The 27,141-nt window shown below is 45.3% G+C and overlaps 1 protein-coding gene across 1 annotated transcript in view; it reads right to left on the reverse strand.

Annotated features, from left to right (window-relative positions):
• Positions 1 to 294: 294 nt before the first annotated feature.
• Positions 295 to 27,141, reverse strand: part of NSG2 (neuronal vesicle trafficking associated 2) — a 31,337-nt gene continuing 4,490 nt past the window's right edge. Inside the window, exons 3-5 of the mRNA XM_083872107.1 lie at positions 18,557 to 18,676; positions 3,724 to 3,834; positions 295 to 2,090 (exon numbers count right to left, since the gene is read on the reverse strand). Of these exons, the coding sequence (XP_083728233.1) occupies positions 1,899 to 2,090; positions 3,724 to 3,834; positions 18,557 to 18,676 (423 nt within the window). The 3' untranslated portion in view covers positions 295 to 1,898. The remainder of the gene's footprint in view (positions 2,091 to 3,723; positions 3,835 to 18,556; positions 18,677 to 27,141) is intronic.

Below are 27,141 nucleotides of genomic sequence, written 5' to 3' on the forward strand. Positions count from 1 at the left end.
AGGAAGTCCATTGGAAGGAATTCCCATTAAAACAGTAATGGAGGTGCTCTGTAAAGCAGTAGAAGATGAGCTGCACTTTAATTACAATTTTCCTATTGGGAATGGGTGAGAACACAGGGAATAAAATCCAGGCATTAAAAGGAGAAACTGGGAAGCTCTGGAAATGCCTCCTGAAATCCAGAGTCACCTTGGGGCTGGTGCAAGGTGCAACCTCTGCCTGGCAGCACCACAGAAATCCCACTCCCCATCTCCCAGCCCAGAAAACCCACGGGAGCCACACTCGGTCACATCGAACTTTATTTTAATCCCGTCAGAAAAGTTCAAGAATTACACCAAAAAATACTTCAGTCTCTGCTACCTACTGACAAAAAATACACCACAAAATTATAAACTGTTCAGTGGTTTTGCTGGAGTCGGGGCTGTTGGTGGAGGAGGAGGAGGGTGGTTTGTACATTTTGAGTGAGAAATGAATTTACAGGTGGAAAGGGGAGGGAGGAGAGGGAGTCAGACAATGGCGTTTGGCACTACAGTTTTAGCTACACTATACAGTTATTTCTCATGATGCCTGCAGGACTGAGCAGTTCTGCCCTCACACGCTGCCCACTGTCTCTGACGTGGAGGACAAAACCGCCCAATGCGAGGGAAGAAGGGGCCAGTTCCTAATTTCCATCCCAGTCTAGCCAAAAATCTGAAAAAGCAGCTCAGGCCAAGGTGAGCCTTGCCCTGCCTGTGCATTTTGCTCCTGCTGCTCGGCTCTCCCTGCTCTTGCAGCTCTGAAAAAAAGAGAATCCTTGGGGGTTTTTAAATCCCACCAGCCTGCACTGATCTCAAAGTGCCATTTTTGGGGAGAGGATGTGTTACTCTGGGCAGGGGTTAAGCTTGGGGTCTGCTCTGGGTTTGCAAGCAGAGATTTGATTTGTACCTCTCTCTAGTGACCTGGAGTGACAGGAAATGCTGGAGGAGCTGAAGCTGAAGGAAGGAAGCAGGAGCATCCCATTGCAAAAATTAGGGGCTGAAAAGTCAGAGGCTCAATACCAGCAGCATTTTTGAGATGCTCTTCTGATCATAATGGCATTTCTTTGAGTTTTGGTGACCCTCAGAAGAGAGGTCCCAAAGGATGAAGCCTCATGGAAGTGGCCAAAGCTCATGCAGGGGATCTATGCCAGAAGCAAAGCAGCGTCCTGAACTCCTGGCTCTGACTCCTGTGCTCAAAAGTTTATTCAAGATTTCACTGCAGCAGCCTCTGCCTGCTCCCATCCTGCTCCATCTCCAAGCAGCAGCCTGGATTTCAGCCTCAGAGCCTGGCCAGGACCAGCAGCACTCTGCTGGCTCATCAGGAACACCAGGAACTTTCTGGATTTCCTTGGGGCACTGTGCAGGGTTTGTGTTTGCACGTGAGCCTGTCTGGGGAAGGAGGGGATGCTTGTGTTTCTCTGTCAGTGAATGAACACTGACACTGGATTCAATCTGACAGCAAAATCTCTCCCCTTTGGCAAACCAAGCAGCACCACCATGTCTTTGTACCAGGTTCTCTCTACCCCACTTGAAAGGATTCCAACTCTTCCTTCACTGCATGTGGAGCCTCTGTCACAACTTTCCATCTTGGTGGGATTCTCCTTTGCTGCTTTTATCCTCTCTGGCTCTTTACCTAACTCGCTTTTTTTGTTTTTTAATTTATTTTTCTAACAAATAGTTAAGCAATGATTTAAAAATATTTTTACATCGTTAAGGTACAGTCAAACATCAAACATGCCTTTGTACAAAGAGCTCGACTCGGGTTACAAATCAACGAGAACAACGCACGAAAAGAAATACCCATGAAGCTGATCCTGGTTGGGTTGGAGTCACTCCTGCCCCGAGGGGAGGCTCAGCAACGCCGGGGTGTTTTCCCGTTCCCTTTAATGACCTTCAGTCTTGGCAGCCTTGTTGTCGTGGCTGGCCGAGCCCGAGGGCAGCCAGGGGGACACGGCCCGGGAGCTGGTCTGCTTGGCCATGCTGTAGTGGCTGATGACGGTGTAGAACCTGCCCCGGGAGTTGGAATCCTGTGCCGAGTAATAGGCGTCCAGCGAGGCGGGGATGCAGCGCTTGTGCTGGGAGGAGAGAGGGACAGAGAGAAGCAGAGTGAGGATTTTTCAGGGGCTGCTGTTTGCACTCACAGTGCTGCAGCTGCCTCTCGGTGTCCTGGGAATGCACCAAGCCCAGCCTTTCCAAACCTGTTGCTATTGGCAACCCCGATGGCAGTGGATCTCAGGGATGGCAGCGGGGCTGTCAATGAGGGAGGGTCCAGGCTGGGCTCCCCAAGCAGCTCTGCTCACCTGGGCCAAAAGCTCTGCTCACCTCCTGGGCCAAAAGCTCTGCTCACCTCCTGGGCCAAAAGCTCTGCTCACCTCCTGGGCCAGAAGCTCTGCTCACCACCTGGGCCAGAAGCTCTGCTCACCTCCTGGGCCAAAAGCTCTGCTCATCTCCTGGGCCAAAAGCTCTGCAGCTCCAAGGCCACACTCAATCCCCAGACAGGCAGGGGACAGGCAGAGAGGCAACCAAAGCTGCTTTGTGCTGCCCTGTTAGCCTGAGCTGTGGGATGAGCAGCACCTGGCTGGGGATGGCACAGCTCACAGTCAGCTCTTTTCACAAGTTCAGGTTTGGATTTGATTCTGAAATTGGTGACTCTATGAAGAGACCTCAAAGCTTGTCTCATTCTAACCCCTGCCATGGGCATCACCTTCCACTGTCCAAGGGTGCTCCAAGCCCTGTCCAACCTGGCCTTGGACACCTCCAGGAGCAGCCACAGCCTCTCTGTGCCAGGGCCTCCCCACCCTCACAGGGAAGGATTTCTTCCCAATACCCAACTAAACCTTCTCTCTGTCCCTTTGAAGCCATTCCCACTTGTCCTGGCACTCCAGGCCCTTGGGAAGAGTCTCCATCTTTCTTGTAGCTCCTTCAGGAACTGGAGGCCACAATTAGGTCACTCCAAAGCTTTTTCTTTTCCAGTCTGAACAATCCCAATTCTCCCTTTTTATATAACTTAAGAGAATAATTCACAATGATTAACACATATATAATCCCAAGTGTTCTGGGGGTATAGAAGATACACAGTACCTTCTGTGGTCAAGACTCCTGTGAATTCATGAATTGATTCACAGTGAGAAGTCAGTTAATTATTTTACAAAATATATAATATATTTTTTTAATCTCAGCAGACCAGGCAAACAGTTCTGTGAATATTCAATATAAAATCACTGGGTTTTACCAATTGTTACATTATTTTGTTCTTGATAAAGGCACCCAGAAGTGAACTGCTTGGGCAAATCTGGATTTCTTTCACAAAGGACAGAGTGTCAGCACTGCAGCAGTTTGCTTTGCATTACAATGTGTGCCAGTAAACATCAGTTACTCGGGAGTGTGGGAAGCAAATGCAGGATCCCAGCTGCAATAAATCCATTCACAAATATGAGGGATTGTTGCTGAACATCTGTCTGTAGTGTTCACCAAATGCTAATCCCAACAATTACACTGTAACAGTAGCTGATGGAGTCAGATGCACGTCCACATTTCCCAGAACACTTTTTTTTTTTTTTTTTCATTTCAACACATTCCTGCCAAATGTTCTGTTTGGCCTGGTCAGAAAAAAAATAAAATAAAAAAAAAAGCAGCCTGGGCTATAACCATGCAGGCAATTAGAGCCTGTCATTAGCTCAGGCAATTCATCCTTCTGAAGTTCCTTACCTTATAAACAAATCCATCTGGGCAACTGTGGTCGTAAGTGAAGGCTTTGTACACCACAAGGAACACTATGCAGGCAAGGAATGCAAGAGCCAGGCTTATGAGGATGGTGACCTAGAAAAGAGGGATAATGTTACTGTACATATGTTAAAATGGCATATGAGCAACCTCATAATTAAATGACTTATAGGAACAGACATTCTAACAGACTGCAGCCTTCACTCCACCGTGCAGTACTTAACTAAGCATGGTAATTGACTGAATGCTGGATCCAATATCCTGGATTCCCACATCATCCCCATCCCGCCACGGGCTTGCAACATTCCTGTGTTTAACCCCTTGCAAATGTATAGATTCTGCTGTACATTTGGTGTTCTTGGAGCCTTTGTGTTGCAATGCTCTCAGCTCTGGCCCAGGAGGCAGAACCCACATCTCAGGTGTGTGAGGTGTGTGGATAAAGTGCCCTGTGACCAGAGAAGATCCCACTTTTCTGGGAGCAGAGGCAGCTGAGCAGGGAGGAGCAGTGAGGTCTTTGCAGCTCACAGCCCTTTGTGCCTCCTGGGAAATTCTACCAGGATCAGCTGTGCCCTGCAGGACAAAGGGGATCCCTCTCTATTTCTCCAGGCTGTGAAAGGACAATAAACTGACTACTGACAAAATCCCACAGCATGGCCAAGAGCAGATGCTGGTGCTGGAGGTACCAGACACAATTCCCTCTTGGGGGAGCAAATATTCCCCCTGTCCTCATTGCCCAGCAGTGAGGGCAATGCTGCACATGTCTGTCTCTTTGCTGGAGCTCCCTTCTCTCCAGCTTTTCCAGGTCCCTCCTAAATAGTTCATCCAACAGCAAGTTTTCTGCCCCTGCTCCATGCCTGGACTGAGGCCTGATCACTGATTTTTGCTGAGCTGTTTAGTCCTCAAGGACTGAGCAAGGAGCTGTAAAACACTCCCATCCTCCCCTTTCCCAAAGCTTTCTTGGTCCCATAATTCCACAAATGCAGCATAAATGGCTCTGGATTCCTAAATGCCTAAATTAGAGCTGGCTGCACCAGGATTTTACAGGATCTGATCTATGCATCCTATCTATCTATAGGATATTTAACTTGAAGGAGAGGTGATGGTAGGAAGTGGGAAAACACTGAGAATTCCTAGAGCAGAGAGGACAGGCTTGTCAGGAACAAACAGCGGGCTGGTTTTAGCTCAGAATTAATTGATATAATCTTATTTTTGCAACAGTAATATTATGTAATATTATTAATATCATATCAGTAAATATTATTAATTGCTTAAAATTGGTTCCCAATGAAATCTGCTCTGATTCTCCCTTTCAATCCTGGGACCAGTGGGGTTTGCAATCCTGCAGGGACTCCAGGGGCCACTGGAATTGGTGGCAAGGCAGGAATTTTCCAGCAATCCCCCAGGAAGATGAACTGCCTGCTGAGAGTGTTCCTACACAGCACCCTGGGATTTCTCCTGGAAGATCCAGAGCTACAATTCTGGTGGTTAAGACAAAAGGGTGAAAGCAAATTTGTACCCTTGGTGTCCAATCTTACCCATCACATCCAAAATCAGGGAAGAGAGAGCAGTGGAGACTCTTATCTAGCAGGAGAGATTCCTGAATTCCTTGTTAAATCAGAATATTTCAGAATGAAGAGTAAAAAGGTGAGACTGGGGCTAAGAGGCTTTGCCAAGGACAAAGAGCTCACTGAAGCCCCGACCTGTATTTAATGTTCCTGCTTGGATTAACCTCTCCTTGGGGCCTCATCTGCTGCCAAATGGGTCAATTAAGCCAAAGGCAGCAAGAGAGGGAGCAGCATTTACTGCTGGATCCAGGGGAACACTGTCAGGGAGTCCTGGAGTGCTGCAGAGGGATCTGTGGCACAAAAGGAGTGCAGTGTTATGAACTCCATCAGTCTGATCAAGAAAATTTGGGATCCACCCCCCTCTTAGTGCCCAGAGGGGTGATTGGAAATATTTCAGAGCAGCTTTATGGCAGCCCTTGGGTTCCCAACCTGGGAGAGTCTGTTCCTTTTCATGGTGATAAAGGCTCAGCTGGATTCAAGGCAGATGCAAATGGAATTTGACATGATTTGTGTCACCAAAAGAAGTTGTATTATGCATGAAAAAAAAATTATTAGTAAAAAAGTAATAGTGGAAAATGAAATAGTAAAAAAGAGAGACTTCTTGGATTAAATATGCTCTACTATTTTCTACAGGAGACCTGGGAAAAACAGATCACTCCCCATAAAGAACCACCACAATCCTGATGACAGGTCAGCAGAACACAGGTCTATCAACTCCTCCTCATTTAAAAGGGGAGCCTGGTACCTCCTCTAATCCCAGTGCAGGTACTAAACCCACGGTGACAATGACACAAGTGTCCTTTGAGGTTAATTTGAAGGGGCCAGAGCAAGGTGTACATCTTGTTCTACCAAAGCCAGTGCTGAGGGGCAGCCCTGGCTAGAAATTCAGAAATAAGAAATGCTCAGCTGTCCAGTTTGGCTACTCTGCCCCAAATTAAATGTACAATGAAAAAAGAAACGTTGCTTGAAACTCAGCCTTCTGAAGAAGAAAGAACTGAGCTGCCTGGAGTGAGAATAAATGTCTTCTCATGGCTCCTCTGCTAAATCCCACGTGCATGCACAGCCTATGGAAAGAACCATCAGAACTGCAATTTGAGGGTTTTTTTTCCCTCCTATCTGCACACTGAGTCCCTAAAAATAACAAATTCCCCTCTGCTCTGGCCAAGTGCTGCCCCTCAATTGATGATGGCCCAGGAGCAGGTCCCTGTGCTGAGCTGTCCCCTCCCTCCAGGGGGTAACTGAGCCCATTTTCAGCCTCCTGCCTTTCCTGTGACAATATTACACCTGCTGGTAAATGGTGGAAAATTGCTCCGGATGAAATGTCATGTAAGATGTTAAAACCCAAAGGGAAAGGAAAGGAAGAAAAATCCACCCCCGGATATTCTGCCATGCCAGAGCTCAGATCCACCTCTCCAAATATTCCAGAGCATAGAAAGCTTCATTAACATTCAAACACCAAAGAATCACAGAGCTGCAATACCTAATAAACCTCCACTTTTTTTTTCATTTTTTTTTTATGATTAACATGAACCTTGGCAATCTCTAAGCAATATAAACACTCACAGAGGGGAAATAAAATTTAGTGAGCAGATAAAACCTAGAAGTGCTGCAGGCATGAATCTGCCACGTGTGACTGCTCGAGTGGGTGAAGGAAGGGGAGGGATTTGCCTGCCCTCCCCTCAAAATTTCACACAATTCCCAAAGGTTCCCTGAAGAGAACATCATTACCACAGCAAAAACTCTCCCCCCATCCTCCAAAAAATGTGGGAAGAGGCCTTTAACATCCATGAAGGAGCACAACATCATCAACAGCAGCACACTTGGGGTGGTTCCCCCTTTTTCCCAAAGATAAAGAACATTTTTTTTTTTTTTTTTGCATTTTCACACAGCACAGATGAATAAAAGGATCCATCCTCATCAGGCAGCAGGACATCAGGTGCCAGCAGGTTTTGTGCCAGGCAGAGGATGTCTAATTGCAGTGGTGTTCCAGCTAACCTGGCTTTCATGCAGCCTGTGGAAGCATCCTCCCCGCTCTCTTGCATTTTATCAGCTGCCCAGGATCTCCTTTTTCATCAAAAATTCCTTTTTTCCCCTCTCTCACTCCAGTACAAAGCCATATTTAAAAGGCAACTAGAGAACAATGGCACATCCAAACAGCACAGCATTCATTTAACAGCTTTTTCCACTGCAAGGTTTTTAGTTTTATTCCTTATTCCTATTAGAGATAATCATGGAATGGCTTGGCTTGGAAGGGACCTCAAAGATCATCTCATTCCATGGGCAGGGACACTTTCCACTGTCCCAGGCTGATCCAAGCCCTGTCCAGCCTGGCCGTGGACATTTCCAGGGATCCAGGGGCAGCCACAGCTTCTCTGGGCACCTTTTCCAGGGTCTCACCACCCCCACAAGGAAGAATTTATTGCCAACATCCAACCTGAATTTCCTCTCTTCCAGCGTGGGTGGCACTTCTTAGACATCAGGCATGGTTTTATTTCTAGGCCTGGTAAATCAGTGTTTGACTCTGGACACTTTTCTCTCTGCTCATATACACTTAAACCAGGAGCAGAGCCAAGAAGATGCCAACCAAGAAAAGCCTTGCTGCCTGCAGGAAAAGCAGCCAGCCTCAGAGAAAAGGTAAAGATCATTCATCACAGAAAAATCCCTACAAAATTCTGCAGCATTTTCCTACTCTCTGCAGCTGTAACGTGAATTAGAGACCTCAGAAGCCTCTGGTACCTGTTTTTGTACCTGCACTCTTCTCAGCCTTTTCACAAAATTCCAGTTTATCAGGAAAGGATTCCAGTGCTGCTGCCATGTCTGGTTCTACAAGATACCTTCAGTGTTGCTGGGTATTGGGAAATTTTGTGACATTTAATAGGCAATTCAAAGCTGAAGAAGTTCTCTTGGTTTTAATTTTTCTCTTTGTAGAAGAAGAAAGGCAAAGAACAAGGCAGAATTTGTTATGAACAAAACTGGCAGATATTCTGTCAAGGTTATTTCAGAGAGGAGCTTAAGAGCTGTGCTTGGAGAGGCAGCAAAGCTTTTCCTATAGTTTATGGCAATTCCATTACACCTGAAAACCCATCAATCCCTGACAATCCAGTTAACTTGCAGAAAAAAAAATTACAAAATCATCTAAGGGCATCCAAATACATCCATGCACTCCTGAATCCATTATAAGGATTTCTGCTTGACAATGAAAAATTCAGGAGGGCAATTTTTTTTCCACCTTCACCCCATAACTTCTTCCAGCTGATAATGAGATGGAAGATTGACACCACGGGAGATACAGTTAAAGGATCAGGAGCTCCTGGATTCAGCTCTCCTGGTGGTTTTTGTGTATTCCAGGATGGAATCCAAGTGCAAAGTGCCCAAATCCAGGTTGTTATAGAGAGAAAACTCCGGTGTGTTGGCAGGGAGGGAGCCACAGGCTGCCAGGACACTGAGATGGATCAAACAGGGGATGAGGAACCCCCCAAACACACCCCAGGAGGAGCTGCCCCACTCTTCAAACCCCATCAAAGAACTCTTGTGGTGCCTTGCTCAGCACCCAGACACCTGATCTACCCTGGCAGTGAAAATGATCTGACTGCACTTCTTCAAAAATGTCATTTCACTCCCCACTGTTAGAAATATTTTTGTAATAAGTTGCTGATTTTGCTGATCTTCTGGCAACAGCTTCGCCTCCGAAATTTTGAAAGGCTAACTGCAAAAAAAAAAAAGTGACACAATTGGGTCTTCAGATTTGCTTAGTACTGCTCAAGAAGATGTAGGATTTGTTCTTTATTATTACAGCACAGCTTTATTCCAGATGGTGTCCAGACTCTTTAGAAGCATTGTTTAGGAGATGCTTTGTAAGCGGAAAATGTCCTCAGTCATGTCTCTACATTTTCAGGGCTATGGGAAAATACTCCTTAGTGCTGTGAGGTTTCTTAATGAAGTTTTAGGGTGAATGGGATTTTTTGGTCCTTAAACTTACAATTCATAACCGTAAACCAATTTGGCCCCAGTTCTCATAAGAATAGATGAGGATGGGATTATCCTGGGGGCCAGAAACTTCTCCCATCTGCTCCTGGGCTGATCCCCAGTGGGCAGCAGGAAAGGGGTTGGGATTCTGCCCAGGTAAGACCCCACCTGCAGAGCTGCCCCAGCCCTGGGCCCAGCACAGGCAGGAGCTGGAGCTGCTGCAGAGAGCCCAGAGGAGGCTCCAGGAGGAGCAGAGGATGGAGCAGCTCTGCTGGGAGAGCTGGGATTGTTCAGCCTGGACAGGAGGAGCTTTGGGGTGACACAGCTGTGGCCTCACAGGGCCTGAAGAAGCTGCAAGGAAGATGGAGAGAGACTTTACAAGGGCCTGGAGTGACAGGACAGGGGGGAATGGGTTCACACTGACAGAGTGGGGTTAGATGGGCTATTAGGAAAAAAAAATTAGTGTGAGGGTGGGGAGGCCCTGGCACAGGGTGCCCAGAGAAGCTGTGGCTGCCCCTGGATCCCTGGCAGTGCCCAAGGCCAGGCTGGACAGGGCTTGGAGCAGCCTGGGACAGTGGAAGATGTCCCTGCCCATGTCAGGGGGTGGCACTGGATGGGGTTTAAGATCCCTTCCAACCCAAACCATTCTGGGATTCTCTGCTCCACAATTCCATGGGTTCCTTTCAGCCCAGCAATCAAAGCTCAGAACACTCCCAGAGTACAGAGAGACTCATTTATCCAAGTACCCCAAAGCCTCAAAAGAATCCACTTCTGACAGCACTGGCTGTCTCTGAGCCAATTTCCCCTCCCAGCCATGTCCCCCTGGGCTCTCCCATCTCTGCACACCCCAACCCACTGTGACACCAGAGAACCTCTCCAAGTTTGCAAATCTTAAAAAGAAGCATCTCTTTTCCAGGATGGCCACCAGCAATTCCTCTGCTCTCACAGCCTCCTAAAGCTGTGAGAGCAGCACGAGTGTGGAAGGAGCACACCGTGTTTCTAAGCAATTTGTCAAATAATTAAATTATGCACACAATAACTAGCTGGCTCAATTATATTAGCCAGTCTCCATCATGTAATATAATTTCTAGTGGCTGTTTAGGCTCTAATAGCCTCAGATCTTTTTAACAGTGTCTGGTGCCAGCTGTGGGCTGCGTGACATCTCCCTGTGCCAAGTCAAACCCCTTGGATGGAAAATTCATGGCTCCGTTTCCAAGCCCCCGTTCCTTATGGAAGTTCTAAATGCCATTTTAAATGAGGCTGCTTCACCAATGAGTATCAGTGAATTTCCATTTAGGTAAATGAAAAGCTCTGTTGGATTTTGCTTTCTCTTTTCTGCCATTTAACGCCATTAAAAAATTCCTTCATCAAGCAGGCAGGTATAGTGAGATGGGGTGATGTGGTTTCTAGGTACAGGAAAAAAAGTACATGGCCATTAGAAACCAGACAGGTTTATAAAGGTGTTTTTCCCCTCCTCCTATAAGAGTATTTTTTTTCTTTTCAACTGTCCCTTCCCACTGGAACTAGGTGATCTTTCAGGTCTCTCCCAGCCCAGGCCATTCAATGATTCTGTGCCTGTTACCTCCAAAAGAAATGAAGCAGACCCCCCAAATTAAACAAATGGAGTGAGTCAAGAACTGCTCAGAAAGGAGCTTTTCTTCCCAAAGCCACATCCTGAGAACACCTGGCAGCCCATTTCAGGAGCTGAGCAGTGCTGGAAGAGGCTTCCTTCCAGATCCCTAATTTGAGGTGTTTTTTCAATTAGTGGGACTGCAGCAGACAGAAACATCCTCTCCAAGCCTTCCTGACGTGCAGCCCTTCCCTGCTGCCCTGGCAGAGCCTTGGCTGTGACATTTCCTCTGGTCACTCCACGTGGGACATGGCAATGGATGCCTCAGCTCATCACAGGCCCTTTTTAAATGCATTAACAGGAACACAAGATAAATCAAGTCATCAATAAACTGTCTCCTTGCCTGCCAAGACTCAACCTCTGCACAGTCTCATGAATGCAAAATTGTCCCCTCTCTTCCCTGATGTTGGGTTTGGTGCAGGGAAAGCTTTGGGAGCCCTGAGCAGGAATGGATTCAGGGATTAGCTCATGGCAACACACCTGGAACTGCAGGTTGTGTTCCTGCTCTGCTGCTGCTGCCTTTTCCTGACACCTGATATCCCTCCAATCCCAGCTCCAGACAACCCCAGAGAGCCACCCAAAGCTGCAAATACCCAAATTCTCCAAACCGTGGCTTTTTCTGAGGCAAAACCACCCAAAGACCAGCACCAGGCCACAGCCAAGGTTAGCCCTAGGGAAAAGCTGAGATGAGAAATTACCTTCTCCCAAAGGTCAGGCTTGCATGAATTAAAACACCTCTGTTCAGTGCACTCCTGTGCCTGAAGGAAAAATCACCTGCAAGTCTGTTCCTTCAAGAAGGGCAACAAATTCACCTGTATTTCAGCATTTATGTCTCACATCATGAGCAGGAAATAATATTTCTACATTCATGGTCCAGTACACCCGTTTCTCCTTAAAAAACTTATTATATGGGTGCTTTATAGGAGAACAAAGTGAGGGCTTGGTGAGCAAAGTGTCCCCTGGGTAACTTATGAATTAAAAGCCTTTCCATTTTGAATTAGAAAGATGAAGCTTTATTGCTGCAAATGACTTACAAGAGCTGCTCTTTTAAAAGCAAACAACAGAAAGGAATAATCGAGGTGATTATGGTGCCTCCAAAGGCACGAGGCCAGTTCCATTAGCTGCGGATCCGACCCAACAGGATTTAATACATCTGCAAGTACCAACAAGAGGCAGCTCAGCTCTGCTTAACATTCAATCACAGCCTGTGCTGCTTTAGAGAGAGTGAAACATTGCATGGAGAAAATTGTGTGAGTGAAGCTTTGCACTTCCTTGATTATTATTATTTTTTTTTTAGCATTCAGTGGTCTGGCTATAAGACTCTAAATGCACTTCCCATCAAGCAAGAAACTTTGCTTTGGTTTCATTCAGCTGAAAATTCTTTCCTGCTCTTCCATCCTGCTCAGTCTCTGGCTACAGTGGCCACACCAACATTAAATATTTTTCATTTCACCTCAAATGCTGACAGGGAAATTGCCCAACACACAGATTTCCTGTGGGGTGGCAGAGCTATAAGTGCACAGTAGGGTTAGGGACAGAGATGTAGTGTAAGAAATCCTCCAGGCCCAATGGGAACTGCAGTTACATCCTGTAATTAGCACCAGGGGTCGATGTGGTGGCTCATGGAAATATTTTCAAGCATTTTGCTCCAAAGCCAAGGATCAGTTGAGGTTTCTGCTCTGTAAATCTTTTTTCCTTCAATGTATCTTGGTTTGAAGAATGAACTTTCAGCAGGTGTACCCCATGAAAATTTAGACACGTGAATATTCTCTGTGACTTCCACTTTTAGAGATTTTCTGCATAACAATTCACTTTCTTCTTCTCTCCAAAAATCAGTTAAATGGAAAAAAAAACCCAAACCAAAACTGAACAAATCTCTTCAGTTGATTACTCTGTTAGTGCTCACAGAGGGCAAAAATAAAATAGAGTGGAGAGGCTTTTCCTGGCTTTTTAAGAGTATCTATGTGTGTAAAACTAACATGAAACAAGAATGCACTGTAAGGAATTGACCATTTACTATTAAAAAATAAATAAACCAATATATTTGTGGGTTTTTTTGCTTTGCTTTGTTAGGTGGTCCCTAAGCCAGTAAAGAGCATTCTGGTTAAATCAAAATAGATTTTTCTTGTGTGTTTTAGACATGGACATGACATTTTTGGGCCCTTGCCTGTACACAAAAATTAAAGAATTAGCTGGGAGTTCTTACAAAACCCTCAGAGCTCCACCCAGCCAGGGGAAACCTTGCAGAGTTGATAGCAATACCCGGGGCTGTGATCAGACAGATCTGTTCCCTGGCAGCTGAGCCACAAATCCCCACTCAGTTCACCCTCACAGCTCCTGATTGTCACTGATGATCACAAACGGCTCCATCAATCTGCCTCCTGCAGCCTGGGAGAGCCACTGGGACAGATGTGACCTGTCCTCTCCTCAGAAATGCTCAGAAAGAAGGATTTCTGAGCTCGGGCAGAAGGATGAGCAGCCCCATTTCTCACCTGCCTGCAGGAACACCACCAGTGAGAGCCTGAAGCCACCCCAGGTGTGTTTGCATCAAGGCCAGAGCAGGGCTGGGCAGGGATTTTTTTGGGAAAAGTGAACCTGTGACTTTCTGCATTGCACTGGAAAATATTCAGGCTCCAAAGAGGCTGAGCTTTGGCTCCACACTCAAATCATCCAGTCTGGAGAACACTCAGATGTGTCTCAGTGAGAGCTGCCTGATACCCCTGGCAGGAACTTGCCCTGTGCATCCATAGGGAAAGAGATGGCCTGGTGACAGCTGGGAACTCCCAAAGAGAGGGAATATTCCTCCAAATCAGTCCCTGGGGACTGAAATCAACCCCTTCCTCCTGCCAGCCAGCTCTCCAAGCCCTCTCTGAGTGCAAGGTTCGAGAGAAAACCTCACTGCTTGTGCCACTCCCTCCTCCCCTGTGCCTGCCAGGCACAATTCCGCTTTTCCTCTGCTTTGTCCCTCGTTCCTGAAAACAGAGCCCCAGCAGCAATTCCCAGCAGAGGGAGAAATCCCGGCGTTCAGCCCCGGAGCACCGCTGCCATTAGTCGGGTAATGGGATCCTCCAGCGGCCGCTCCGAGCTCCGATAAGAGATGGGATGTGGCAGTTGCCATGGCGACGCTGGGGCTGATAGGATTAAAAAAGCAGAGCAGTCCTTTCACCAGGAGTTACTGGTGCCCCGTGGGAAACTCAACAATTCAAGGAGATTTTCTGATGTATTTACCTATGAATGGGAAGCCCTAGACGTTTTTTTTTTCTGGGATTTCTTTGCAGGAAGAACTATCAGCATGAAGTAACAGCCTCAAGGTGAAAGCAGAACATCTCAGGAGGAGTTTGGAGGGATGGGAGGTTTGGGAACCAGGGCAGCATCTTCCATTTAGCAAAGCTGTTACAAACAGGAAATTATTCCCTGGCCCAAAACAATCTTTCTTAATTAGGAGCCAAGCATTTCAAATATTGGCTTGGGTTTGATCAGAACAATTCTTGTTTTGTAGGGTGTGGCTGAGGACAAAGCAATTTTGTTCTAAATCTTTCACATTAAGTCAGAGGAAAATAATTGTTCCAGCATGAGTATTTCAACAACAGGAGCATTTGAATGGGTTCCACTACATTTTAAGGACCTGATGAAAAGTGTGGGGGATAATTACATCCACTGATTTTTGTGTGTCAGAGCAGTTTCAGCGTGGAGGGAGGAGAGGGGATGATCTAATGATAAGAAATAATTGTCACTGCACACTCAACAGGGACAGATGACACAGCCAGCGACTCTGAAAATGCATCTTGCCAAACTGCAGCAAGAAGAATGAAGTTCCCAGTCTTCATCAATACTTGCAGATGATTTCTCCAGGTAGATAAATTGCTTGCAAAAAAACATCTTTAATATCTCGGCTTCTCCCCCGTACACCCACTCCCAACTTGTTCTGTTAATGACAAGTGCTGAGTTTAATTATTCCAACTCTGAAAATACAAACTTTTTAAAGCTCCATGAGAAGGAAAGAACTGTAGAAGACTTGAGAAGTCAGGTACTTATGGGAGGTAACTATGACCCAGCTAATAGTCAATAAATCATTACCTTCCTAAAAATAATTAATAATCCCATGGCAGTGGTGAGAAAGGGCTCAGAGTGGTGTAAGAAAGAGACCAGTTTGTGTAAAATCAGGAAGGGAAAAGCAGTTCCAGGTGTCCATCCAATGCTCTGTAAGCCTACACAGAGAGGTCACTCCAGCACCTCTTCTGGTGCTATATAATATAAATAAATTTTCTGGATTTATTTATGCTGCTGGATGATTTCTGTGCTGTCTGGGCTGGTTGGAAGAGAAAGGGAGTCACTGGAAATCCTGTTCTCCAGAAATAACAAGGCTTCATTTGATGGGGAATCTGCTTAAAAAGCAAAAGGCATTCAATCTCTTTTCAGGACTGATAGAAATAAGGGCAGAGTGATTGCTCACATATGAGATTGTTCTTAAGAGCTCTAAGATGGGCTATCACTGGTGAGGAGGAGCAGGGAGCCTCAGATGCAGAGGGTTAGAGCTGTCACCCCACAGAGGAATCACAGACACATCTACAAACCCTCTCTAAGGTCCCTCAGTGTTGCCACAGGATGGCCAAGCCCAGGAACAGGAGCTCCCTTCAAAGCGCTGCAAATGAAAGGCAAAGAGCTTCCCCTGAGCCTGGGAACCCTCAGCTCACAGAGCTACTGCAAAACGAGATCTCTGCAGCTCAGGAACTTCCTAGAGGAGCACACTCCAAAGGTAGGAGCAGTCTGGAGAAGGCAAGGTCTATAAATCACTGCCTGTCAGCTCAGAAAAATGCTCTCTTTGCTTCTCTGTGGAGGAGTAAAACGAGCAAAGAAATTTCCTTTCTGTATGGATGGCTCAACCATAAGGTTATTTTAACATCATTTTCTTGTAACCCATCTACACACAAGCATTTAAACAGTTTTATAAAGGATCTATGGGCTGACTCATGCAGCTGAAGAATCAGCCTAATTGGTCAAACTTGCAGGACACCGTGTGCTGAGCTGGAGAGAATCACAATCTCATCTATTAGGGGATGTGACAAGAGGCAGGAGCTATCTCAGGTTCCTGGAAGAGCTGGTGGGAAATAAGAACCGTTGCCTAGGGACAGTCTCTTCTTCATGATAATTAAAAGAGCTCAGATCTGGCCTATTCTGGATGGATGAGAAATATGCAAGCATAAGCTTAAATTCTGGTTTGGGCTTGTTCATGTGAGAAAGTTGTCTAATAATTCATTAGTTTCTTTAATAAAAGATACCCAAAAGGGAAGAAAAAGGGCATCTGTGGGTTTGGCTGGCAGGTTCACGTGGTCTCAGATTTTTTTCCAGACATCTTGGTCTTTTGTAGCACAAAATAACAGAATCTCAGCCTCTTCTCCCAGGCAGCAGCCCCAGGACAGGAGGAAATGGCCTCAGGCTGGGCCAGGGGAGGCTCAGGGTGGACAGCAGCAGGAATTTCTCCATGGAAAGGGCGCTCAGGCCTTGGAAGTGCCCAGGGAGGTTTGGATCCCCATCCCTGGAGTGTCCCAGGAAGGGCTGGAGGTGGCACTGAGTGCTCTGGGCTGGGGACAAGGTGGGGACTGGGCACAGCTTGGATTCAATGATCTTGGAGGGCTTTTCCACCCTCAAAAAGGCAAAAGAGAATATGATGATCACAGTTATATCATCTTTTTTCAAGCTTTAAAAGATGCAGCTAAACTGAGATCATAGAAGTTAAGTATTTACTGTGATTTCTTCTTACAAAAAACCCAAATGTAAGATGATTTCATCAGTACCAGATAATAGGAGTTAGAACCAGAGGGCAGGGTTTTTAATAACTTCACTAAAAATACGCACTGGGACAAAAAAAGTGGTGCAATAAAAAGTACAAAAGGTAATAAATATTAGCTATTATCTCAGCTCATTTTGTCAGGGAATAATCTTACAAATTTAATGGGATACATGGAAGCCTTATGAAAAGCAGGCAGGGAGAGGCTTAGAGCTTTATCCAGTATTAGAACAGAGGCTTCCTGGTGAATAAGTTGACATTGAAGAGCAGAGAATGAAAATTATATGGGTTTTAGGGAAAGGAAATAGCTCAGAAATGAAACTGTGATGCTGCCAGGCTCTATAAGAGGAGGCCCAGCTCCCACCTCTGCTGGAGCTGTGAGAGTGATGGGAAAACTGCACCAACAACAGGATGGGAGGAAGAAAAAATGCATGAAAGGAAAGGTTTGAATGCAACAGAAGCTGGGAATTTGAATAGGAAAAACAAGATACTCAGTAGAAGGAGTAGATGAAATAGGATTTATCCATGAGCTATATATTAACTGGCTGTGTAAGGAGGAGATGTTATTTCTTTAAATAACACAGATTTTTTTTGTGGTTTTACTCTGCCTTTCACACCCTCCAGGGCTGCAGGACTGAGTGTTAAATACTCACTGAGGCAGCAGCATTTCCAACACCAACAAGGCCATTTACTGCGGGTTAGAGCCATCAGTCCAGGAGATTCTAAATTTATTGTTGGTTTTCAGGCACATCGTGTCGGGCTCTGATTTGTGTGTGACACCAGAAATGTCCCCTGTGGTTCCCAACACGGGGATTTAACCGTGATTAATTCACTTTATTCTGGTGCAATAGAGAGTTAACATTGGTGGTAAATAGTTACCACAAACAATAAGTTCAGATGAGAATTCAGTAAGTATCAACAGCAGGTAAGAAATTTTAGATCATACTAAAAAAAAAACCCCAAACTCAAGAACCATAAACATTTATTCTCACAATTTTAAAGAATAAATTATGCTTTGGAAGGAGCAGGAATATCACCAGGCACTGCCCATTTTCTCTGTTTTCTCCTCAAAATTATTGCTATTTCCTCTGACTTTGAAAATGAGCAATCAGATCTCACATTCCTGTCACTGCCATGCCCTGTGGTGTAGAAAAAGCACCAGGTCTTCCCAGTGAAAAGGGAGGAAAAACTGGCAGCTCCACATTTGGAGTCTAATTTTAGGAGGAACTGAGCCATTCTAATGTGCTGCAGTCAACAGGAACCGACTGCACTCAATAATTCATGAGTTTCTTTCCATGTTTGAGTAGAGCCTGTTGAAAATTTCCCAAGGAAACATTTTCCATCAGAAAAGTCCAATTCCTGTGAAGAAAAATTGCTTACAGGACAGGATATGCTTGGATACTTCTCTAATATTTTTTTTCCTCTGCATTTTCAAGTAGCTTTTAATCTGTAATAATATAATAATTATAACAAAGTATTTTAAATATTAAAAGGCTTGTCTGGCTATGAGACAAAAGGAATTTTAAAAGGCTAAACAAAATGTTTCAATCAATCTTCACTGCGATTTTTAAAATTTCTTTTTAAACACCAGTGTCTGAGAAGAAAAAGGATTCAAACTTGGTTTATTTTCAATTTGGGGTGGAATATATTTTCATCCTTTTCTTGGGAAAGAAAAGCATTTTCTACTTGAGATGTAGCTAAGAAGTTATTTTCATGCCTGTCCTAAAAAAAACCCCTTTACACTCATGCAGATAAACCTCTCTTTGACCCTGGTGATGAGTGGAGTGTTAAATTTGTTATGTCTTTCTTGTCACTTTGATTCAGTTATTTTAAAATGAATCAGAAGGCAGCAGAACAACCATTTCTTACCTTTAGTCTTTCTGTTACCCCATCAGTGAAACTGACTGTGAATTCAGCAATTTTGGGCACTCTGAGTTTTCCTTTGTTCTTCTGGTCAGGCTGATATTCTGTTCTTGTTTTCACAATTACCTGGAAAATAATGACATTTTCAATGCTTCTGCCCAGAGCAGAGATTTTTGGGTTGTTATCAAAGCTTTTCTATAGAAACCATCCCCTGGACCTACAAAAGCACCATAAATGAACACAAACTCATCACTCCCTCAGGAATAAGAGAGGCAGATAAATCAGCAGATACACAGAACTAGGACAGTGAGCTTATCACACTGAGCCTTAAAATAGCTGACAGTAAAATGTTTGACACCCAATTTTGTTTAGGAGTATTTGATTTTCATATCATGCTCAACAGGCAGGAGAACAGCCCAAACTAAAGAAGAGCCTCACTAATTAAAAGCTCTGTCCAAACAAGTTCTGCTGAAGCCAGTTTAAATTTAGGCCATTTGGTGTCTCATTCATTCAGCCCCCAAATTATCAATATTTGTCTTGTCACCTTGGCTTTTCCCCTAACATCTGTGTCTGATTAATCCAGGTCCTACTAATCTTATAAAATGAGGTGCAGAAGACCCTTCCACTTTCTGGCTCCCCATTCTGAGCTGCACCCTGGTGGAAATGAAAAACTCCAGGAGTGGAGGCTGCTCCAGATGAGAGTGACAAGAGTGATCCTAAAGCTCTTCGTTAGAAACAAAACCGTGGTGAAGGATTGGAACAGATTAAGTGATGCACAGGGTTGAGTTCTCAGCTAATCAAGGACTTATTTCCAAATGAAGACAGCAAAGTCTGCTTTGGACCAAAGAGAACCCCAGGTATTTAATCCTCCTGCATTTAATGCATGTGGAAATCAGAGCCCAGAGAAAAGCAGTGAGGAGTCATAAGCCAATTTTCTGGATTCAAATGCAAATCATTAAAGGCTGATGAATATTTACATCCTCCAGCGAATCCCCCTCAACAGTATTTATTACAGGAGCATTTGCAATATTAATACTTGGCGAGAAGAAGGGACAAAAAGCCACTCAAGTACATTCCTATGGGCAGTTGGGAGCTCAGGATTTGTGATGACACAACACAGAAGATGGGAAATCATCCATGAGGGGAAACTTGACTGGGCAGGTTTGGGGTGAATCCTGAACCCACTGTTCAATCAAACCCCATTTTGCCCACCCTGTCCAAAACACTGTGGGCAAAATAAAGCAAAGCTCCCTCTGCAGCCAAGACAAAGTGGCCCAGGTCAGCTCTGAGCTCCAAACAAGCAATAAATTCATTTTTCCCCCTCAGAAGGAGGTAAATGCACCCAGCCTCGTGCAGCTGGCCAGCCTTCAGTCTTCTCCCTGGTCTTTTGTACAGCCAGTACAGTAAATTATAGAGCATCAGCCAGCAACACCTGCCAGCCAGGGCTTAGAAATTGCTCTTTCTGTTTTCAGACAATATCCAATTCTCCCAAATTCATGCTTCCTGCTTGATATAAATCTTAGCTGCAGACAATTTTTTTAAAATTTATATGAGAGCTTTTCCACAAACAGTAACGCTGGGTTTTAATAAAACACCATGAAGGCAGAATATAAGAGAAAAAAAAAATCAAATTAAAAACTTTCCTTGTTTCTAGCTATAATTTAATTTTCTTCATCATCAACACAAATTTTGTTATGGTTATTTTTTAACTGTTCCATTGCAGCAATAAGCAGGAAAGTTTAAATCATGCTGTCTGCAGGCTCTGAAAATGAACCCTTCCCTTCACCAATCATCAAATTCAAGTGCAGCAGCAATTCTGTCTCATCTGGGAATAAACAAACAAGCTCAGGCCCATCAGAAGGTACCTGAAACACAGTTTGCTGACTGTGCCAGCAGTGAAAGTGTGCACAGAGTCACCCTGGGCAGGGTTTTGCACAGGTATCAAAAAGCTTTGGTAGAAAAGGGAAGAAGCACCTTTGCTAAAGGGCTTTTAGCATGGCAAAAGTTAAAAACCTGCTCTCCCCAGAAGTGTCTTTGTCAGGTACCTGCTGGAATTACTCAGCAGAAGAAAGGGCAGGCAGTGAAGTCTCCTTTTTTAAAGGGGAGCACAGAAATCAAATGACAAAGGTCACACAGAAAACTGAAAAGCTGCAGTCGGGGGGACCATTCAATATCGTGGCAGCAAGGATAAAAATGCAATTTTGCTGAGGGCATGGGGTGTACATTGAGAAGAACAGAGCTCCTTCTTTGCTCAGTCCCCCACAGGCAAAATAAATCAGCCTAAGCATGGATCCCACTCTTGCAGAGTTAAAAGTGCAAATTTAGAAAAGGAACAATCAATCTTCTAAAGAAACCTTTCTGCATTTTTAGCCTTTTTCTTTTGCTTTTTCTGTTTTTTTATTTTCCAGCCTTCTGATTTGAGTTGGGTGGGAAAGATTTGCCTTCCCCCGTTCTCTGCCATCACTCCTTTTTCACCTTTTTTTTCCATTTTGTCAGCGAGGAAGGGGAGGAAAAAAAAAAAATTAAAAAAAAATTCCTGGCGGTGAAGTCTTTCAGAAATTCCACCCAAATTGCTGTTGAACACGGAGTAATAAAAGCCTCCTGACTCGGCGATGATCAGAGCTCGTTTATCAGCGGCTGCCCCCGAGCAGTTACAGGCAGCCCAGATCCCAGTGTTCCCATGCAAACAAGGAACATCCATCTCACACACCACGACAGCTTTCCTGGGAGAGCTGCTGCCGTTTATTACAACCCACAGCCACAGAATGATCCCAGTCCCCTCTCCTTGGTTGTTCTGCAGCGGGGCTGCCTTGGGAATTGTTTTGGATTGAAAACAGGGAAAGGGAGGGGGAACTGGAGTCCTGGGGAGGCTGAAAGTCCAAGGAAAATGAAGGGAAAGAAATGCCATCTCCCGTCGCCCTGATCTTTTTCAGCCTTCTGATGTTTGCATTTTTGTAGTGGAGTTTCTCACAGATTTTCATGCAAACAAAAGTAATGTTATTGTAAACTATTCCTCTTGTTTATTCTTCCTCTCTTGAGGAGGGACAATTAATGGACTTCTAGTTTGACCAGTGTGGTTGGAGAGGTGTCAACCTCACTGTTCAACCCGTGGTCATTGTACAAAATCTATAAAAATCGAGGTCAAAAAATAAACTTCCCTCTTTTTGCCCTGACGACTGAGTGCATGTGTGTTGTTCATTTGGTGTCCTATAGTGACAATCTCCTCCTTCTCTCCTCTGGGATGTTGGCACGTTGGAAAAGAGCTGCTCTAAGGGGGAACTTCCAGATGGATTTAGCTCAGGGAATCTCCCTGCAGATTATCTTGCTCCTCTGATCTGTTCTTAAACTTTTCACACCATTTCCCAGAGATACAGCACCTTAAAGTTGTTCATTGCATGTGCAGCGAAGGGGACACCATTAAATTACCCAGGGACTTTTTTCATTTTACATCCAAAATAAAGCTGTTCTTTTAAAAGTTGCTTCCTAGAAGGGGTTTGCCAGAGAATATGAGAGGAAGGAAAAGGGCTTCCATGGACCAGCAAAAAAGTCACATCTAATTACAAGAACCCACACTGAAGTCCTTGCAGCTTCCTCCTTAACCAGGTTTGTTTAGAATTTAAGCTAATTAACCACCGATTCAGCAAAGCACTTAAGCTTTTCCTTAATGCAAGTAGTCCTGTTAAGATCAGGGGATGAGCCGGATATTTCAAGTTAAGTGTGCATTTATGGGGAGCTGGCTTCAGGCTCCTTCCCACAGCCACTTCCAGCAGGGATGTTTGGGGATCCTGGGGAATTCTTCATCAGCTGCTCGGGGGTTTTCACACTGCATGACCCCATAGTACTCATGGAGGAGTAGGGAAAAAAAGACAAAAAAGGAATCTCAGTAATGTGCTGAGTCCCACTTGGTGGCTGAGTCAGGAGTTCACACCACTGGTTGGTTCGCTGCTCACAATGCAATGTTTTCTCAGACTTTCATTAATGAGAGAGAGTGGCAGCTCCAGCAGATTCTCCATATAAATATCACATTTTTGGGATTAGGGGCTACCAAAGGATATCAGGGTGGGAAGGCAGCCAGACCACCTATGGAAAATGGCAGCTCTCTGCAGAACTGTCCCCCTCAGCCATCCCAGGCCAGCAGATGCAGTAACATTCCATGTCTGGAAAGGTTTTGACTTTCTGTTCTCTTCCTTGGATCTTCTGGTTGCCCATTCCAGTCCCCCAAACTCTTCTGAAGAGCTCAGAGCAGCCTGCAGGGAACGGCCTGAGGAAATGGTGAAACCCCAGCACAACGAGCCACATCCATCACCCTGCCCCACACGAGATGTTTCTAATGATGCTGTTTGCTAATACATTTATTGAGCCCCAAACAGAAAGGCTCTTATTATTCCAGGCTTAATGCCAGTGCCACGGCTGGGATCAATAGGAAATCTTTCCTCAGCTTTAATGGATGCAGGACCATGCACCCTCTCTGTAGTAATGCTTTGGAAAAATTATAGGTGTGCTGAGGTGAGAAACAACAGATGAGAGTCTGCCTACAGCAGCAGGAAATCCATCATCGACAACCTTGAGAAGGTAAACAGTGGGAGAGTGCTGGGAAATCCAGGGATTTGGGCTGCTGAAAGGGAAAAGAAAGCAAGCTTCTAACCAAGTGGGCTATATTAAAAGCATTTGCTGTGAGGAGGAAGGAGCAGAGTAGATGTGAAATATGACAAATTGAAAAATATCCCATTAAGCATGGAACCTTGAAAAGGATTTTCCAGCAAAGGGATGAAGTAAGTGTTTCAGAAAATGAACTGATATGAATTCTGAGCCTTGTCTCCAACTGGCTAAATGTAACATCATTTATTGCCACTTTATATTTGCGTTTGAGCTCTATGGTTTTCCCTGAAGAAATGAGTAATAATATTTAACATAACTGGCATTGTGAAAACTTTAAATTATTCATTGGGAAAAGGACATGCAGCCCTGCTGTAATTCCCACTCCACTGCCACGGTGCATGTAATATATTGTGGTTCAGGTGCTGCAAAGCACAGACCATAAAAATTTAAAATACTACTTCCTGGGATTATTAATAATGAAGAGTCTCTCAGTCGGAGTGGCTGTCAGATTGACAGAAGTGATAAACAAAATGTGTTGCTGCTACCAAGGAGAAAGGTTCCCTCCAAGTTCAAAGCTGGACTTTGTAGTCCCACAAAATGGTTGGAACACCCTGACCTGTTTCCAGGTGGATTAGTCAGGCTCACTTTTAAATGAAAATGAGACTCAGCTTCCTTCCTTTACCCACATCTTTCTCCATCCCTTGCAGAAACAGAAGGGAAAATATCAACTTCTCACTGGCACCAATGTTGTGGTTTCCTTTGTTACCCAACAAAGCAGGAGCTCAGGGTGCAGCAGGGACCAGGTGACAGCAAAAGGTGTCCCCAGCCTAAAGCTGGCCCTGAACCTGCTGGGGCTGGGGCAGGTTCTCCCCTCGTGTGCTCCAAGCCAAGCAATGCCCAGGATCCTCCACCTGCACACACAATTCTCCAGTTAAATCCTCACACTGAGCCAGCTCCAAGGAGCAAATGAGATGTGCACATTGCCAACAGCAGCTGAAGTTAAAATGCTCCAGCATTAAAAGAATAGAGGAAAAGAGATGGGAAAATCATGTTGGAGGGTTTAAAACAATCTCTGGCCTTGCAGGCTTAGGATGAAACATTTATAGGCATGAGCAGCTCCATGCAGTGTCTCCTGTACCTCCTCCTGACTGTTGCCCTGGCTACTGCCAGAAACTGGAGAAAGTGGACAAATCTCAGATTACCTGGCCATCCCCATGCTGCAAATTCCCAGATTTTTAGAGAATTAGGTCTTTAAAGCTTCCCCAAATAGTTACAGCTCTGTCCCATCCTACAGGAATGGTAGCTATGCTTCCAAATCTACAGGATGGACACATCTCAGCAGGCAGACTTGCCAAAGGCTGAGACGAAAATTGGCATTTGGGATGGAGGTAGTGGCATCCCAGTCATTATTTGAATGCATAAAGTGCCTGAAATATCAAGCAGCAAATAAAAATATGAAAATTTTAAAAGAAAAAGATGCCTAGGATCAAATCCATAGTCCCCAGAGAAAGCCAGGGTCAGTACTGTGCTGTTTTTTTACCCTGTATCAGCTCATCTAATGGGTGTTGTGCTGGCAATGAGTTTCACAGAGGGTGGTAGGAAAAAAGTGGTCTCTTGACTCGGTGCCAGGAGGATATTCCAGGCATAAGGAACGTGGCAAAAGGACAAAGACAGCAAATGTAATCAGCCCTGGCATCACCAGTGAAAGGCAGCACAGAATGCAAAAGCTGCACTGGGAGCTGAAAGCAGCTGAGAAGGGCAAGGCACAGCTCCAGGAACAAAAGGGGCTTGGAATTTATTCAGCAAAGTCTCCCTACAAACCCCTGGGTGCCCATAACCACCAGGAACCCACAGGAGGTGGGGTGAGAAAAATTGATTTCAGTACGTTCATCCAGGAGCAGGTCTAGCAAAGCAGACAAAAGAATCAATCACAAATTGGCCGGGGTGAATGAACTGATTTCCCTTCAGCTGCCCTGATTTACAGCAGCCAAGATTCCTGCCCAGTTCTCCTTTCCAGACCAGTGAGGAACTGGGATGTGGGGTTCACTTGCTGAAATCACCGCCACCCTCAGCAGTGGGATTTCATGGCAGAAAAAAGAACAGGCTCAGCCCAACAGCCCAACACCCATTCCCTGTGCCCATTCCTGCTGTTTCTGCAGGATGCAGCTCCAGGAATTGCAGTGCAGACAGAGCTGGGCTTAAGAGAGGTAATGGAGCTCACAAACCCAGGCAGCTTTAAAGCCCCTAATTCAGGCACTGACGGCAGAGCAGTTAAGGAGGGAGATTTGTGCCCAGGCTACACAAATCCTGGGATGTTCAGAGTGAAGCTTTGCTGCAGCAGCTCATTCTCTGGATGATGGGAGGCTGCTGGAAGCTGCTCCAGGTCCCTGTGAGCAGCTCTAGTGGAGGGGTTGGTGTGTGAGGGGAAGGCCAGCACAGAGGGACATCCAAACAGGAGCAGGAGCTGCCAAGGACACGAGCAGGGCTGTCCAAAAGGTGCAAACAACACCCTAAATGCTGCTCTGCCCGATGCTGCAAGGATTTATTACAGCCTAATGAGCCTAATGAGGAGGGGTGGTGTTCAGCTCTAATGCACACCCAGAGGACAAAGGAATTTGCACAGTGTAGGAGGGGGATGAGGAGAAGGCTCAGACTTTGCTATTTGAGGGGGGGATGAGGCAGAGTATCCCAAGTGAAGAAAGGAAAGGATGGGGGAAAGCAAGAACAGCCTGTTTATTTTTATTTATTATTCCTTTCCTTTGTTTTATCCATGTTTTCTTTCCCTTTGCATCCTCCTCCTCCCTCTTCCTCCCGCCTCATCCCTATCCCTGTCCCATCCCTCCTTTTGCCATTTGCTCCATCCCAGCCTCCCCAGCAGAGGAGCAGGAGCCGCCTGTCCCCGGCTCCTGCAGAGCCCGAGGCTTCCCAGGAATGCTCGGCCGGGAATGCTGAGCTGCCTCCAGCCCCAGCAGGAGCAGCAGCTCCCCAAAAGCAGCCCCAGACTGCCCTGAGAGCTCAGATCCAGCACACGGCTCCAAGCAGTCCCCGCGGTACAGGAGCACTCAGCCAGCTACTCTTAATTATTCCTGCTCAGCTGGCCAGGACCAAACGTTATTTTCTGTTAAACCAACAGGGACAGGCTGGGAACACCAGGGACCCTCCTGATCTCCAGGAACTCTGTGTAAATCCATGGCCTCAGCCACCCAGAGAGGGATGTGGCCGGGGGCAGAGCGCAGGGTGGGAAGAGCATTTGAAAAGAGCTGTTACATCTAATGGTTTTTTTTTTTTTTTTTTTTTTTTTTTTTTTTTTTTTTTTTGCTTGCCGGCGCTGGTGGCAGGAATTTGCCACTAGAGAAATTAATTCTCGAGCCTCCTGATGCATTCAAAATAAAGAACAATGGACCACACGATAAGCCTTCTGCAGCCCTCACCACAAAAGAGGTGCCGGATGTTTTTTACAGCCTGACAAGAGCTTTCATGCACTTTTGTGCTATGTAAAATTAGGATTTTACTGCCAGAACAGAGGTATTTCCTGCTAAATTATACTGAAGCGAGCCAAGAGACCAAGAGGTCCCCAGTTGTTGGTCTCATTTAACATTTCAGTGAACAGAATGGTCCCTGAAAAGCTGCACATCTTTCAGCATTATCATTTGCAGGGACACAGTCACAGCTGAAGCTGTTTGTTTATGCCTTGGAAAACAAGGCAACAGCCTCTCTTTTTCCCTTTGGTCCTAAAAGATAAAAGACTTCCGTTGGGTTGTGGTTTTTTTTTTTTTTGTTTTTTTTTTTTTTTTTCTTTTTTTTTTTTTTCTTTTTTCTTTTTGAATCAGAAGAAATGAAATTCAGAGACATAAAAAGCCAGGTCAAGGGCCTGTCATTGTTGATGGGGCTATTACTGCTGTTACATGGATGGATGTCACCAAAAAGGCCATGCAAAAATGATTTAGGAGCACCTGACTCTGCCTTTTGCTCCAGCAAGAGAACAGGGGACA

Source organism: Zosterops lateralis, assembly GCF_965231275.1.
Source record: "Zosterops lateralis genome assembly, chromosome: 14".
Taxonomy (NCBI): Eukaryota; Metazoa; Chordata; class Aves; order Passeriformes; family Zosteropidae; genus Zosterops; species Zosterops lateralis.